The sequence below is a fragment of the Ostrea edulis genome, chromosome 2 (genome assembly GCF_947568905.1).
Source record: "Ostrea edulis chromosome 2, xbOstEdul1.1, whole genome shotgun sequence".
Lineage (NCBI taxonomy): Eukaryota > Metazoa > Mollusca > Bivalvia > Ostreida > Ostreidae > Ostrea > Ostrea edulis.
Window position 1 is genome coordinate 91,868,609 of NC_079165.1, and position 16,027 is coordinate 91,884,635.

The 16,027-nt window shown below is 35.5% G+C and overlaps 1 protein-coding gene and 1 long non-coding RNA gene across 2 annotated transcripts in view; one reads left to right on the forward strand and one right to left on the reverse strand.

The window, feature by feature from the left end:
- LOC125680135 (sushi, von Willebrand factor type A, EGF and pentraxin domain-containing protein 1-like) lies at positions 1-14,352 on the forward strand. Its single transcript, XM_056155476.1, has 6 exons — positions 1-307; positions 6,613-6,700; positions 7,985-8,176; positions 10,626-10,670; positions 12,197-12,367; positions 14,081-14,352. Exons 1-6 carry the CDS (start codon positions 11-13, stop codon positions 14,302-14,304), a joined length of 1,017 nt encoding a protein of 338 aa, XP_056011451.1. The 5' UTR covers positions 1-10; the 3' UTR covers positions 14,305-14,352.
- The window catches only part of LOC125681930 (uncharacterized), a 19,316-nt gene continuing 7,555 nt past the window's right edge, over positions 4,267-16,027 (reverse strand). The window contains exons 3-4 of the long non-coding RNA XR_008800267.1: positions 7,978-8,151; positions 4,267-5,276 (exon numbers count right to left, since the gene is read on the reverse strand). This is a non-coding gene — a long non-coding RNA (uncharacterized LOC125681930). The remainder of the gene's footprint in view (positions 5,277-7,977; positions 8,152-16,027) is intronic.

A 16,027-nucleotide genomic window follows, 5' to 3' on the forward strand; every position in this document is an offset into this window, starting at 1 on the left:
GTGGTCTAAAATGAAGATGATTTTGGTTGAGTTGTTTCTTACTATCACTGCTCTCCGTGTCGTTGACTGCTGCTCTGGGGAACTGTCACACGGTGTCCGTTTGATGGGCCACACGCTGGAAACAATACCAGACCTCGGTCTTCACTCCTGCATAAAAGAATGCCTCTTACGTCAACTGCATTGTCAATCTATCAACTACAACACTCAACTGTTTCTGTGTGAGATAAATAATTACGAAGCTGATATCGAGGCTGAAGGATTCTTGGATCCGAACTATATTTTCACCAATGTTGTGAATGTCTCCAGGGTAACTAAATTTTTATAATTTTCAATTTCATTTTGAATATCGATTTTCAAAAAAAAAATAAATATTGATACGAGTGATCTTATTAGAAGAATGACATTTGTCGTAGACATTGATATTATCAGCATATAATGCTCCTGGTCTGAGACCTGTGCTAGAGAGTACTGCGGAATCATCTAAATTCGTGGGGGACAATTTTCGCGGATTGTCAAACGTTCACATTGAGCTGTAATTTCATGGGTACGGTTTCTGTACTTTAAAACATTATATAAAGTGTGTATTTCGTTGTGGTTTGAAATTTGTGGGATAGACCCCTATACAGATGTTTGTTGTAAGAGTTTTGCAAACTTTGCTAAAATTGACTTGGTGTATAGTTGTGTAGGACTGAGAGTGTTGTATTTTTATCAGATATTGTTTCCACCACAATGTACACTAACATAACAAATATCTGGAATGTTGAACACTACAGACCCCAGAACACACCACGAATCCCAGTGGATGATACTCTATAGGGTTACTTCTGAATATTCATGAGTCCAAACTGTTTAGGAAGACTCCACAATCCGAATAAAGATTTATCTACAGATGATTAGAAGTAGTCAAGTTGCTAGTGGTCAAATGTAGGCTTTATTAGGAGATGATCCCAAATCGTTTCATCTCAAATTCTGGAATTCCTAACGGATACAAATACGTAGTTCCATCAATCAGACAGGAATGAGATTTGATAACAGACAACCTATATGAAGAAATTTTAAAGGATTTCTGTATTATGCATGTAAATTAGAATTGGTTTTAAACTATGCTATGCGGTTGTTGATTGATTCTATATTGCTTAATGTCCCTCTCAAGAATATTTCACTCTTAAGGAGACGTTCACCATTGCCGGCGAAGGCTTCAAAATTTAGATATATGATGGGCGCATACAGTCTTTGAGCAGGAAGAGATATTTATCGTACCACACCTGCTTGGTTTTTCCGGTCTCATCCGAAGGACCGCCCCCATTTAGTCGCCTCTTGCGACAAGTTAGGAATACAGAGGACTATTCTAACCCATATTCCCATGGGTCTATGCTATGTGGGAAAACTGTCCACTTCTGAATGGTTTTAATTTAAAAAAAAAAATACGTATACAACTAACAGTTAATGAATGATTCTATATCAGATCTAATTACCCTATTCGTCCGTCTTTAAACTTTTGAAAAAAACAGAAGTGTATGAAGCGGCAAATACACATCAACTCCAATAATTGAAGATATCTTTAATTATTTGAAGATATAATTAATTCAATTATTACGCACACTAATTTTTCTATTTGTTTGCTGAAATACTGTCAATTAGATTACCCTTACAAATAAATATACATTGCTGGATCCTGTAAGTGCTCCACCAAGCCCTATCTTTGCTCCTCACGAAAATATTAACAGCTGTGGAAGAGAAACTTCAAACTTACTGTGCGACTACATATGCCAGAAGTGGTGTTAATCAAATGCGGATTCTTAAAAAATTCTAAAGACCTTTTTAGTAAACTTGAAATCGCAGAATTTTCCCCAAATCAATAACATTAAAACCTATGACTTTTCAACACCATACACGACCATTCTTCACGATAAATTAAAGACTAGCCTTTTGACATCATAGAGAGTTGTTTCTTCAACAAAAACGGAAAACAGAAATACAATGTATTCATATCTAGTGATCAGTCAATCAAAAACTTAAACACCACTCTGATTCCACGGATAAATACTCTGAAGTTGAAATAAAGAATATTCTAGAGTTCCTCATTGACAATGTCCTCGTGGTTTTTGGTGATCAGGTCTTCCAACAGTCTGTTGGAATTCCCATGGGCACGAATTGTGCTCCTTTGATAGCTGACCTGTTTATATATTCATATGAAGCAGAATTTATTCAAAAACTTCTACGTGAGAAGAAAAAAATCTCTCGCTGTGGCCTTCAATTGGACATTTAGATATATCGATGACGTTTTGTCTATTAACAATAATAACTTTCATTCCTATGTTGATTTGATATATCCCTGTGAGCTGGAAATAAAGGACACCACAGAGTCGTCCACTTCTGCTTCATACTTAGATATTTTATTGAAAGTAGACATTAACGGCAAGCTGATAACTCAACTGTATGACAAACGGGATGTTTTCAGCTTCTCCGTCGTCACCTTCCCATATTTATGTAGAAATATTCCATTATCACTTGCATATGGTTTTTATATATCTCAACTGATTCGATATGCAAGAGCTTGTTCTGCGTATAATCAGTTTTTAAATCGAGGTAAGCTACTGACAAACAAGTTGATGGTACAGGGGTTTCAACAGTCTCGATTGAAGTCAGAATTTCGCAAATTCTATGGTCGTTATAACGATCTGGTTCGTCAATACAACCTATCATTGGGTCAAATGCTGTCTGTCGTGTTTCATACCGATTGTTAAGCCGTTCTTGGCATACTGATTTTGACTACGGATATCTCCGTTTACCTGGTCAGGATATAGGGCTCAGGGCGGGTCTGACCGGTCAACAGGGGATGCTTACTCCTCCTAGGCACCTGACCCCACCTCTGGTGTGTCCAGGGGTCCGTGTTTGCCAAACTCTCTATTTTGTACTGCTTATAGGAGTTATGAGATTGATCACTGTTCGTTATCTTCACCTTGCATTACGTCATACTGATGAAATACGTGGTTTTAAAAAGAAAAGTATGAACTGTGAAGTAAAAACATTACCACATGCTGACGATTGTACATTACTTTTGAAAGATATTACTTCTGTAAAATCAGCGATTAGAGAAATCAATACCCTTAACAAGTTCTCTGGTATGAAATTAAACCTTTCAAAAACAGAGTGCATTTTATTAGGACCACTGACGGGTCAATTTGCAGATATAGATGGTATTACAGTGAATGACACATGTGTAAGGGTATTAGGTATACATATTGGGCATGACAAAGATTTATGTTATAAAAATAACTGAACCAAAAAGATAGATGATGTAGAAAGGCTTTCTGAATCGTGGGGGAAAAAAAGAAGAAAATTGATAATTTTTGGAAAGGTATGTCTATTCAATACTCTTGCTATATCAAAATTTATATATTATCCAAAAGACCAAACAATCAAACTTCTTAGTAAAAATATTTTTCATTTTATTTGGAACAAAAAGAACAGATTTAAAAGGAATACGATGACTAGGAAGATATCTAAAGGTGGTATGAATCTAGTTGATATTGAATCCAAAAATGAAGTCATTAAAGGCAGAATGGGTGGAGAGGATATATTCCTCCAATGCCAGTTTAAAAGATTTTTTGAATAGTTTTTGTTTTGAAAGAAATATTGATATTGACTATATACTGAAAACAAATAATACAGTTGTGAATGATTGTGAACTAATTAGCAATTTTAACACAATCTATACTGAATTATTCATATTTTTCAATTCATGCAAAAGATGCCAGAACATCAATGATATGAAATTGTGTTAAGTTCTATGTCAACCATTATGGTGTCACCAACTTTTTCAATATAAAGGAAAATGTGTATTTTTTGAAATTGGATACAAAGTGGTTTAAGATATGTGGTTGGTATTGTTGATGAAAATGGTATTAAACCCATTGAATGGTTTTACGATAATCTTAAGAGAAAAAGAAATATTTTATGCGAATACAAAATCATGAGTAATATTTTTAGAAAGCTAAGAAATTTGAATTTTTAAGATTTATCCTATCAAAAACCTGCGCTTGAAACTCATTTTTGAAATTACATCAATAAAAAACCTTTTGAAATAACTGATATTTCATCGAAAAAGATGTATACCAAATTTTTTCAAAAGAAATTTCATACCCCCCCCCCCGTATCAATCCTACTATAGCAAAACTTTAGATATTAATAAACTCTCCTGGAGTCTCATTTACAAAAACAAAATCGTAGATAGATATGAAAAAAGGTAGCAGAATTCAATTTTAAACTTCTCAATAATCTTCTATATAACAAATCTTTTCTCGTGAAAATAAAGAAAACTGAATCAAACATGTGTGAATTTTGTAAAGAAAATGTTGAAAACAATGAACACTTGATTTGTTTTTGTGAAAATGTAAAGCATATATGGGAAATAACGTCAAATGTCAAATTTGACATCAAATGGAAACACATTCTTATTGGATTTTATTTTGAAAACAACCACAGAATTGTCATTTTGAATAACGTAATTTCTACTATAGCAACTGTTATTTACAAATACAAGATGTACTGTAGAATTAAAGAAATTGAAGAAAGTACCGAAAATATATACATGCATGCTAAAGCTTCTTTAAAGATGTACTCTTATGTATAGAAAAGGCTACATATAGATTTCAATTATATGTTTGAAAAAATTAGTAATATATTGGGATGCAATTATATATACAATGTATATCAATGTTTTCTTGTTATCAAGACATGCGCCCGAATGTTTTGAACATTAATTATAAGGGTACTTTGAAATATGAATAAACTATTGAAATAAACAAAAAATTCTGACAAAACAAATTGCTTATTTATAAGGCATTATCTTAGAAGCACCATTAATGATTGCTCATTCAGGAAGTTACTGTTTTAAGGTCATCTTAGCTAAGCATTTTCTAACACACTCCACTGTCTATCAGTAGTATCAGTACTTTGATTAAACGATTTAATTCAGTCTGCATCCGACTAATAATCAAACATTACCCTGAATAGCAAAAAAAAATTATATTTAGGTTTTTGCGTTTCCATACGTTTGTTTTTGTTTTACCTATCAAATGCATATGAAATCTTATAAAGACTTCACAGTAAGGCCTAGCAAATACAGATCCTTTAGTTATTATCTAATACAACGCAAATATTAAATAGTCATTTTTGCCAATGTTTTGCAGTTTTCAACCCTCTTTCTTGGGCGGAAAAGGTACAAATGGGTCACAACTCCACCCGGCTTTGAACATTTTCTGGATCCACTTCTGTAAATGAAAATGAGCTGTCAATAAACATGTAAGATCGAAGACTAACGTTTGAATCCTTAGTGTAAATGTGAACTTAATATGACCATACATGAGTTTTAAAGTTTCTTAAATTGTCATCATGACATCGTGAAGCCTACATACGTGTAACACATTTTCGACGGTGGTCTAATTAATGGTGAGAGCGTTCGTCCCGCATGCGGAAGGCCGGGGTTCGAATCCCGGCCGCGACAGACCCAACTCTAGGGACAGTTCCATCGCCAAATGCTCGGCATCAGGTGTGAATGTCACGGGTCCTCGGAGATAACCTTAAAAACGGATGTCCCGTGTCACAGTAGGGATGGCACGCTAAAGAATCCTCTGTATCTATAATTTTAAAAATTGTCTTCCTATAAACAAATTATTCAGTGAATATTTTGTTTATAGGAAGACGATTTTGTTTTATAGATATATAAAACGTCGAGTGCCTTTCACTGGTCTTGGTGGGGTCTCTTTATGAGTGAAAAATTCTTGAGAGAATAACAAGATACAATGAATCATCAGTTAATCGACTCTGTTTGCATAAATAAAACAGAAAAGTGTTGCAGGAATAATGCCGAGGGCAAATCAATATCGAAACTTATTCTAGACGACAGCGATACTTACATAACATACATAAAAAATAGGAAAAAAGGATTACAAAAGACTTCCCAAAAGCAGAGTCAGGCTATATAATGCCATCGTTAAAAAAACGTAAAATGATTTACTATGTATAGTACCATCGTCAGCACTTTGCACAATGTCATGATAGATTTCCACTGAAGGAATAACTATCTAGGCTGTTAGGGCCATGGGTGTAAAATACGAGATAATTTGCATATAAATCAGTGGAGTCGAGTACCCCATATAAATAATAAATCAAAGTACTGAAAGTACCCCATACAAATAATAATAACAAAAATCAGTCAATGAATTCAAGTAATATGGCTTTATAATCATAAAGCAATTGACCAAAGTTTTAACCACAACCTCAACATTTATTTCTTATATGTAAAAAGGACATATATTTTTATGCTCCGGGTAACTTTCTGTACAATGCAATCCTCTCTCTGAGGTAAGCACGAGTTTATATATGAGTATATATAAATTGTATAAAGGATTATATTAGTATATATAAATTGTATAAAAGTTTGTATAAGTATATATATATTGTATAAAGGTTTATCAAATATTTGCGAATGTAAATATTGACTGATAGATTATGGAGAAACCAAGTGAAAACCTCTGTATTTAAAAATGATTTGTAATATTGTGTGATAAAATGATGAATTTGAAAACATTTCTTTTTAATTGATAGGAAACCCTAGGAAACTGCAAGGATATATCGTGCCCAATCTTTCACAAATGTATCAATCTTCAGAACGGATTCACGTGTATACCAACAGGTACTTACATTTTCATTAATTTTTTAAAATAGTGAACGTAATAATTACCACTTTCTTAAAGTTCGTATACATTGTGTCAGAGCGGAAACGGTTTGCTCCCTCCCCTTCTAGCTTGCACATAACATTACATGGAAAACAACATGCATCTGGAGCAGATTCACGGTTCCCAGAATCCGGTTTCTCAAAATTATATGTGCAATAACATCCCAGATTTAAAAATTATATGTGCAATAACATCCCAGATTTAAAAATTATATGTGCAATAACATCCCAAATTTAAAAATTATATGTACAATAACATCCCAGATTTAAAAATTATATGTGCCATAACATCCCAAATTTAAAAATTATATGTACAATAACATCCCAGATTTATATGTGCAATAACATCCCAGATTTAAAAATTATATGTGCAATAACATCCCAGATTTAAAAATTATATGTGCAATAACATCCCAGATTTAAAAATTATATGTGCAATAACATCCCAAAAATTCGGATTTCGTTTTGTTGTAATACATGTATATACTATGCTTTGATCGAAATACTGTAAACCAGATTTTATTCTTGCGCGAGAAAATTTCGCGAGAACCAGTCCTTGAATGTCTGTGATAGGCTTGAAAAAAGGCTGTACGGCGAAAAATACTCGCCGCGAACCAGTTTACCCCCAGGAGAATCGCGAAATAAAGTAGCCGCATATAAATTAATAAAAGTTGGTATATAGTATCGGGTGAATTTTGTCTCTCCTTGCGTTTTTTCTATATCCAAAATAGTCAGATTTGGATAGTGTTAAAATGTTGTTTCATCGAGTGATGAAGGTAGCAAGCGTTGCAGAAAAAAAGCATAACCCGCTTAAGCGTGTTATGCAAATTTTTCTGCAATGATTGCTACTTTCATCACCCAATGAAACAACAAAGAAAGACATTTTATTGTTTATATTTTTAAGTATTCGTTAAAAATATAAACTAGAATTAAGTTCCAAAATATAGTATGGTTGACCCAATCGTTACGTTAAATGGAACAGCCAATGCAACCTTTGACCTTGATGACACTCAATTTTTGGTAATGATTTTGCTGATAAGTGGTACTAGAAAACGAATCAAATTAGTTTGCAACAAACATGTATTTATTGATGAAACCAATGCCAATTTCAAAAGAAATATAAGAGAACAAATTCAGTGAATGTAAATATTAGAAAGTGAGATTTGGATAGTCTTTACTAAATTTATCCCACAATATTCATTTGAACCTAGACTCTATGCTAAATTAAATCTGACTGTTTAGCTTGTCCGGCGGGAACATATGGAAAAGACGGTCAGTGTGTGTCCTGCCCTGCTGGTCAGTACAACAGTGGGGGCGGTCTGCAGTGGTGTTCATTCTGTCCCCCGGGCACATACCAGGACCAGCCTGGGTCTAACTACTGCAAAAGCTGTGCCCCTGGAACCTATCAACTGAAACAAGGACAGACATCATCAGGTATTAGGAAAAACAAAGAAAACTACCTTTACTATGGTATGTCAAACGTTGCAATATTTGATCTTTTCCATTTGTTTGTATAATTTTCCATTTGTATTCTATATTTTCCATTTGCATTGTATAATTTTTCATTTGTATTGTATCCAGGGAATGTTTATTTTGATTTAATTGTTACGAAGGATTTCATTAGTTAACGTCACTGATGTACCACAAATGTAGACGTCCTTAAGTAGCACACAGGGCCGTAGCAATGACGGTTCTTTATCGTGCCAACGCCTGTGCAGCGATACGGAATATCTGCTTTTAAGGTCATTACGAAAAGACCCGTGATTCTCAATTTTAAATGCCGAGTGTTTGGCAAAGGAGCAATCACTGTGTTTGTTTGTCTTAGGTTTGATGCGGCAATGACAGTAACGGTTCTCGAACTCACGACCTCTCGCCCACAAACCAAGCGATATACCGAGCTACCGCGACCAGGTCATGCATGCAGGACTAGTTATTTTTTTAAAATACGTAGTTAGCTCTAGCATTGGCGAATTCCCCCACCCTGACCATTTTAAAAAAAATAGAACTGTCCAGAAAAGCATGTACATTTTTATTTAGTCAGAATTCAGTAGATTCGGGGGACTTAATTCGGCTCTTGGGTCCCCATCAATTGTTAACATCGAGTTTGGTTTGTTACAACTATTCAATGGATTAATCTTAAGTTATCGTTTATCGAATGATCTAGATAATTCTGAACGAAAGGATGCAGTAAACTGCTGGATGTCTGGGGACTGTCTTAAGATCCCTATTGAGTCCAGTGCAAATCATTGGTGGAGGAGGGGGGGGGGGATGCGGGGGAGGGCGAAGTCAGTGTCAGATTTAAGGGGGCGCAGTCGACGCCCCCCCCCCCTCCTAAATTTTTCAAATTTAAGGTAAATCTTGGTATCTTGTTTAGTGAAAAATGTATTAAACGATAAAAGAAGCAATAATTTCTTCCATTCCAGGAAAAATAAATGACAAAATCTTTTGATTTCTTGAATTACTTTATAGAGAGAACTTAATTTTTCCAGAAACCCTTAAAATTTGCGTCATTTTAATAATTTCACTAAATGTTAAAAATAACATATTTTAAGCCCTGTAAAATCCAGGAGCTTCTGGGGGCTTGGCCCTGGACCCACTAGGGACCGCCTCAAGGCGGCCCCCATACTCCCTGCTTCATAAAGTGGCGCCCCCGTAACCGCAATTCTTGGATCCGCCCTGGAACAAATGCGTTCTGACAAAATAAAACGTACATGCATGCTTTTTTCGACATCGATATACAAAACATCATATTTGTGAAGGGAGGGAGGGGGTCTTCCGGCGCAAGATTCCTCATTGCTAGCTACATGTATGTTCGACTAGTCCTTATTTGGAACCGATCGCGGTAGTTCAGTGATATACCCTTTGGTTCGTAACCGTGAAGTTCTACTCGTGTCATGGCTGCATCAAACTTTAGACGTAAACATGGTAAATATAGTTAATACTTTCCCATACGCATTGCTATCTAAAAGTTAGAATCACGGATCTTTCGGATAATGTGACCTTAAAAGCAGACATCCCGTGTTGCGACAGGCGTTGACACGTTAAAGAACCCCCACTGCTACGCCACTGTGAGCGTACACGTAGCATAGTAAGTCTGTTTGCGGTACGTCACCTGTAGCTGGTGACGGCTAAATATAAGTGGCACCTAAACTAATGAAATCCTTTGTAACAAATCAAAATAAGCAATCCCTCGGATGCAATACAAATGAAAGATTTTGCAATGCAAATGGAAATTATGCAATGCAAACGAAAAAGTTATATAATACAAATGGAAAATATAGAATACAAATGGAAAATTATACAATACAAATGAAAAATTATACAATGCAAATGGAAAATATAGAATACAAATGGATAATTATACAATGCAAATGGAAAAGATCAAATATTGCAACGTTTGACATGCCATACTTTACTAGGTCTCAGGGCCGTAAATTAACCTTCAATTTGGAGGAGGCAGGAAATTAGGCGGGGTCTGGGGGCCGCCCAGGCCCCCAGACGCTGAGCACATTTTGTGCACACTGAACACGTTTCGTGCAAAATCCTTGATTCTAGGGCCTTCTAAGATGTTACTTGACTAACTCATTCTAAAAGAAAGATTTGGAATGCTTTTTAAGGGAGGTATCATGTTCTTAGTTATTGGAAACAACATAAATTCTAATGAACTTTAAATTTTAATTTTTTTTGGCTCAAAAGTTGGAGGAGGCAGCTGCCTCCTCCGCCTCCATGTAATTTACGGCCCTGAGGTCTACATGTGTACACCTTTATATCAATGTATTGTGCCAAGAAAATTTGATGATGATAATATACGACAACTTGATTGATGAAACACGTGTATTCTATCATGTTTAGCTTGTTTGATTTTTGTCTTTGTTATCCATAGCGTCATGTCTACCGTGTCCAGCAGGGACCCATCAGCAGTGGTCAGGTAAGTTTCCCTACTAGTATTACTTATTATCTATTCCGTTTGTAAATTTCAGGCTCTATGTAAATCATTGTTTCGTGTTTCAGGAAAGATATGCGGGTGTGACCGGTCAACAGGGAATGCTTACTCCTCCTAGGCACCTGATCCCACCTCTGGTGTGTCCAGGGGTCCGTGTTTGTCCATATATCTATTTTGTATTGCTTGTAGGAGTTATGAGATTGATCATTGTTCGTTATCTTCATCTTGCATATGGTGCAGTAATTTCGGTTGAAATTCAATTTGGCTGAATATTTGGACTGATACCTTCACTGAATCTGGGAGCAGTCTTTCGGTCGGTTCTAGCAATTAATGTGCACTAAGGTTACCCTACTGTTCGCTTCAATATCACTATTAATGCTGCATTACTTACCGTCTAGGTATGTAAATTCCATAAGATTAACTATCACTAAATTTTCCGTTCGGCAAATGATGACTTCCATGGCGCAATATCTTATCTCCTGAAATTGAAGATTACCTATATTTATCAGTAGTTTGATAAAACAGACTAACCTATAGAAACTCTTCAATTTCAGGAAATAAAATATTGTGCCATGGAAGTCATCATTTGAACAGAAAATTTAGTGGTTGTTTTCAATTTGTGATTTTCATACCTAGACGGAAAGCAATGCAAAATTAATAGTGATAGAGTTAGTTTAACAGCCAAATCATTCGAGTAGTGAACAGCTATGGTACGCCAAATTCACAAAAATGCGCTAAACAGAGTTTCACAGTTAATAAACTAGGTTTATCGACTGTAAACTATAGTTTACGGACCGTAAACTATAGTTAACGACGTTAATCTATATTTCACATCTGTAAACCATAGTTATCAGATAATCTAGGTTTCACAAGCGTAAACTATAATTAACAATGAAAACAATCATTAGCGATTGCAAAACATAGTTTATCTGATAAATACGGTTTCACGATTGTAAACTACGGTTTACAAGTCTGATAAATATAGTATCACAATTTGTGAAACTAGGATTAACAATTGTGAACTATAGTTAACGATTGTAAATTATAGTTTACAAATGTGAATCTGTATTTATCAGCAAAATCTATTGTTAACGTTTATTTAAAGACAGATAAACTTGGATTAGTATTTGTAAACTATAGTTTACAACCGTTAAATATAGTTTTACGGATGAAAACTATAGTTAACGAATCGTTAACTATAGTTTACAGTTCATAAACTATAGTTTACAGTCGATAAACCTAGTTTATCAACTGTGAAACTATGTTTAGCTCATTTTTGTGAATTAGGCGTGCCATAAACAGCAGTGTCACCTAAATGCGCATTAATTGCTAGAACCGGCTGAATCTGAGAGTAAATTTTCAGACATGAATTATGATGGACTGCTCCCAGATTCGGTGAAGGCGTCAATCAGAATATTCAGCCGAGATTACTGGTGCAGTCATTTCGACCCTGGGTACTACCAGCTTTATAAAAGGACACACTCTATCTAAATAACTGTTTCGTGTTTCAGGGCAGACATGGTGCAGTCATTGCGTCCCTGGGTACTACCAGCCTCATACAGGACAGGCTCTATGCTGGCCTTGTCCTGATGGAACGGTTCAGCAACACTACGGCAAGACTTCCTGTAATCAGTGCTCAGATTTCAACAAATGCCACAACCAAACAAAGACTAACTGCTTCGGTATAATTTATAACAAAGGAATTTTCATCAACATTTTATGATCAGATTTTTTTCACATATTTTAGAACGATATCCGTTTGTATTTACTTTTTAATTTCCATAATATGTTAAATTAAGTATATCTGTTTAATTTTCTCAACAATGTTAATCTTACAGAAGAATCTTTCATCTAAACTAAGACAATTAACAGTAATCGATATCTGTTGTTTAAGGTCACTGCTAAGATAGTCACTCATATTGCGACAAACGTAAATCCATACGATGGAATTTTGCGTAAGTCACAAAAAGGTCATAATAAGGACTCATCAGGGGATGCTTACTCCTCCTAGGCACCTGATCCCACCCCTGGTGTGTCCAGGGGTCCGTGTTTGCCCAACTATCTATTTTGTATTGCTTGTAGGAGTTATGAGATTGATCACTGTTCGTTATCTTCACCTTGCATATATATATATGACTGTACTGTACGGACTTGGTCAGGCATTGGTTGACCAAGTTCGTAGGCTGAGGTCAATCAATACCTGGCTGGGTCCATATATAGTCATGAGTAGACCGATGCAAGAATCCATGACTGCTTTGTTAGCAAGTTCCGAGTTACTCAAAAGTTATTTCCCTTTGTCGAACTCTTTCGCATTTTATGACGTATGGTGGGTACACAATGTATACATTATATCGTAGACTGGCACTGTACATAACGATTACGTACGATTAATGTAATGAAAGCGTAACTTTTGTTTATATCAATCACTGGTATGCATATTCTGGCCATATCAAGCATAATTTGTTTGAATAAGATCATCAAATTGGCTATTGAATCATTATTCGTTTCCTCTTCTACATGAGTGACCCTTTCATCAAAGAAATATGGCAATTAACAATATTTGTTTGAGCCATTTTGTTATCCAATATTCATAAATTCACTAAAGTTGCCTTTCCCCTGAGATAGGATGGTCTCAGAAACTCTGCATACCATCTTTTAAGAAATAATACAACGATAGTAATTAGCAAATGTGCCCACTGTCATCATAATTTACGGAAGAGTTCGATATAGGGAAATAACTGTTGGGGAACTCGGAACTTCCGTATTTTACAACAGTTTTCACAATATTTTTCTTATTATCGTACTTAAACAAATAAAAGCATGTGTACTGTAACATGTTATAACAATGCTATTTCAACAGTCAAAACCGCAGGCACTTGTTTTTATAAATACATTGATGGCGTCTATATATTAAGAATAACACATAAGTAAGTGCCTGTGGTCAAAACCAGAGACATATATCTGGTCAAAACCATTGAAACTGTAACAGTACATGTAATAAAATTTATTTTCAAACGTTTACACTAATTGATTGTGATTTGACCATGATTAATTACATGTATGTTTGGTAAAGCCATTAACATAGAATTTCCTTATTACATACTGCAAAACGCACAAATTGTATGAGGCATATATCCAATGCTGAATTAAAAGATCTCATCCGATATAGACATTTTTCCGCTTTTAAAACGAGCAGCTGATGAAGAAAAACGTCATCCACACATTTTAGACTTTCGCCTGACTATGTAACTCGAGATGGACACAAAACCTTGCGTTTTACTAATTGAATACAAACCTGAACGGTAGTAGATGTCTCTGACATGATCAAAGTACTTTTATGAATTTACCACTCTTTATTCAGAAACCTCAATTAGTGTGAATCATTGCTATTTCAGACCTAAGACGAAAACAACGTGAAATCGGCTCGCAAGGAACGATTTTCTGGGGAATCGTCATGCGAACGCAGTGCAAACAGTTCTGCAGGAATGATAACACGTGCATGGGATTCTCAATTCAACGTGACGTCAATCCCGGAAACTGTTATACCCACACAAGTCACCAGGACGTACGGAATGATTTTTATAACTTTTTTGAATTCCCTTGGGAATGTCATTTTTAAGATGTGTTAGAAGTCATAAGCTACAACAAGAAGCGCGGATTAGATTTGGGGAAAAAAACCGATTAGTTTACAAATACATGTTCACCCCTGTGATGTGACGATGATGAAGACCCCCAAAACCAGAAATGGATTTGAGATCCCCGGGTACCTTCAGGTTACTTCAACATGTTTTAATTTCAGTGGCAGATTCTTGTTTTCACCCCCCCCCCCTAAAGTCTTGATTCATCACTGGACCCCGATATCTTACGTCATTCATTGAATCTATTTTAGAATAAAATTTTAATTTTCATACAAATCTTTTACTTTTTTGTCACCAATACCCCCTGTATCCAATATTTATATCCCCTAAAAATACAACAACAAAAATCATTCTTTCAAGATTCATACTGTTTATGTTGCCTGCTTTGATACTAATTGATTATACACCGTCTAATCAATAGTCGCCAACTTTTGACAATATAGATGCTACAATACGTGCATGTTTTCAGTTCTGTGAACATTTCTGAAATAATACTCGGATATATATATACCCTTCAAAAATGATGCATCAATTATATCGATATGATTTGGGTCACGTGAGGGGTGATGAAGTCATGTAAAGAACGTCAAACCTTTTACTGAACACTAGACAGAAAAGCTGATAAGGTCATGTAATAAATAAATAGCAAGGTGCTAATATCCAGGTCACCGACAGGAGATAGCAAAGTCCTAATACCCTGGTTACCGAAAGGAGATCAAAGTCCTAATACCCTGGTTACCGAAAGGAGATAGCAAAGTCCTAATACCCTGGTTACCGAAAGGAGATAGCAAAGTCCTAATACCCTGGTTACCGAAAGGAGATAGCAAAGTCCTAATATCCAGGTCACCGAAAGGAGATAGCAAAGTCCTGATACCCAGGTCACCGAAAGGAGATAGCAAAGTCCTAATACCCTGGTCACCTAAAGGTAGTAATAAAGTCCTAATATCCTGGTTACCGAAAGGAGATAGCAAAGTCCTAATACCCTGGTCACCGAAAGGAGATAGCAAAGTCCTAATACCCTGGTCACCTAAAGGTAGTAATAAAGTCCTAATACCCTGGTCATCTAAAAAACAAAACAAAGGCTAGTAATGATTTGATAAATTGCTAATAAGGTTCTACAGAATTGAGGTCAGTAAAATTTCAAACAAAGCACACGAGAATAAAAGGAAGCTTGACACCCGGTTATATTAAAAAATAATGCAGACATGGTGGCATGCACTCCGCCCATTGACAAAAAATGAGCTGTGATTGCATTGAAATGCTAATAGGTGGAATTAATGCAAACAACACTTGTAAAGGATAATGAAAGATACCAACGAATTACAGGAATGCATAAAATATATATATGAATGAAATGTATTTCGGTATATGTGCAGTCCATAAAGCACCATGGAAGTCCCCCGACCTATGTCAACCACTCTCGTATTTGCAAAAGCATTTAGACCTCCCCAAAAGGGGATGTTGTAATGGCTGTTCTTACATCACATCTTTTCCTTTTGTGAAGAATAATACTCCCGCTGTGAAGTATTTCTCTAATGATATTTATGTTATACTACCTACTAAAAAACAAAGCAATTTCAGTAACATACAAATTCAACATTCCAAAACATTTGAAGAGCTAGATCGAGTCAGGTGAAGACATAAGAAGCAATGCAGAGCTACAACATTTGACAACAAAACATATACCCGGAAATAGTGGAATAC

Excerpts from the sequence above, each read along its gene's own strand:
- LOC125680135 (XM_056155476.1), top strand. The coding sequence starts at position 11 with ATGAAGATGATTTTGGTTGAGTTGTTTCTTACTATCACTGCTCTCCGT. Across the intron at positions 10,671-12,196 it reads GACCCATCAGCAGTGGTCAG|GGCAGACATGGTGCAGTCAT; the intron begins GTAAGTTTCCCT and ends TTCGTGTTTCAG. Across the intron at positions 12,368-14,080 it reads AACAAAGACTAACTGCTTCG|ACCTAAGACGAAAACAACGT; the intron begins GTATAATTTATA and ends TTGCTATTTCAG.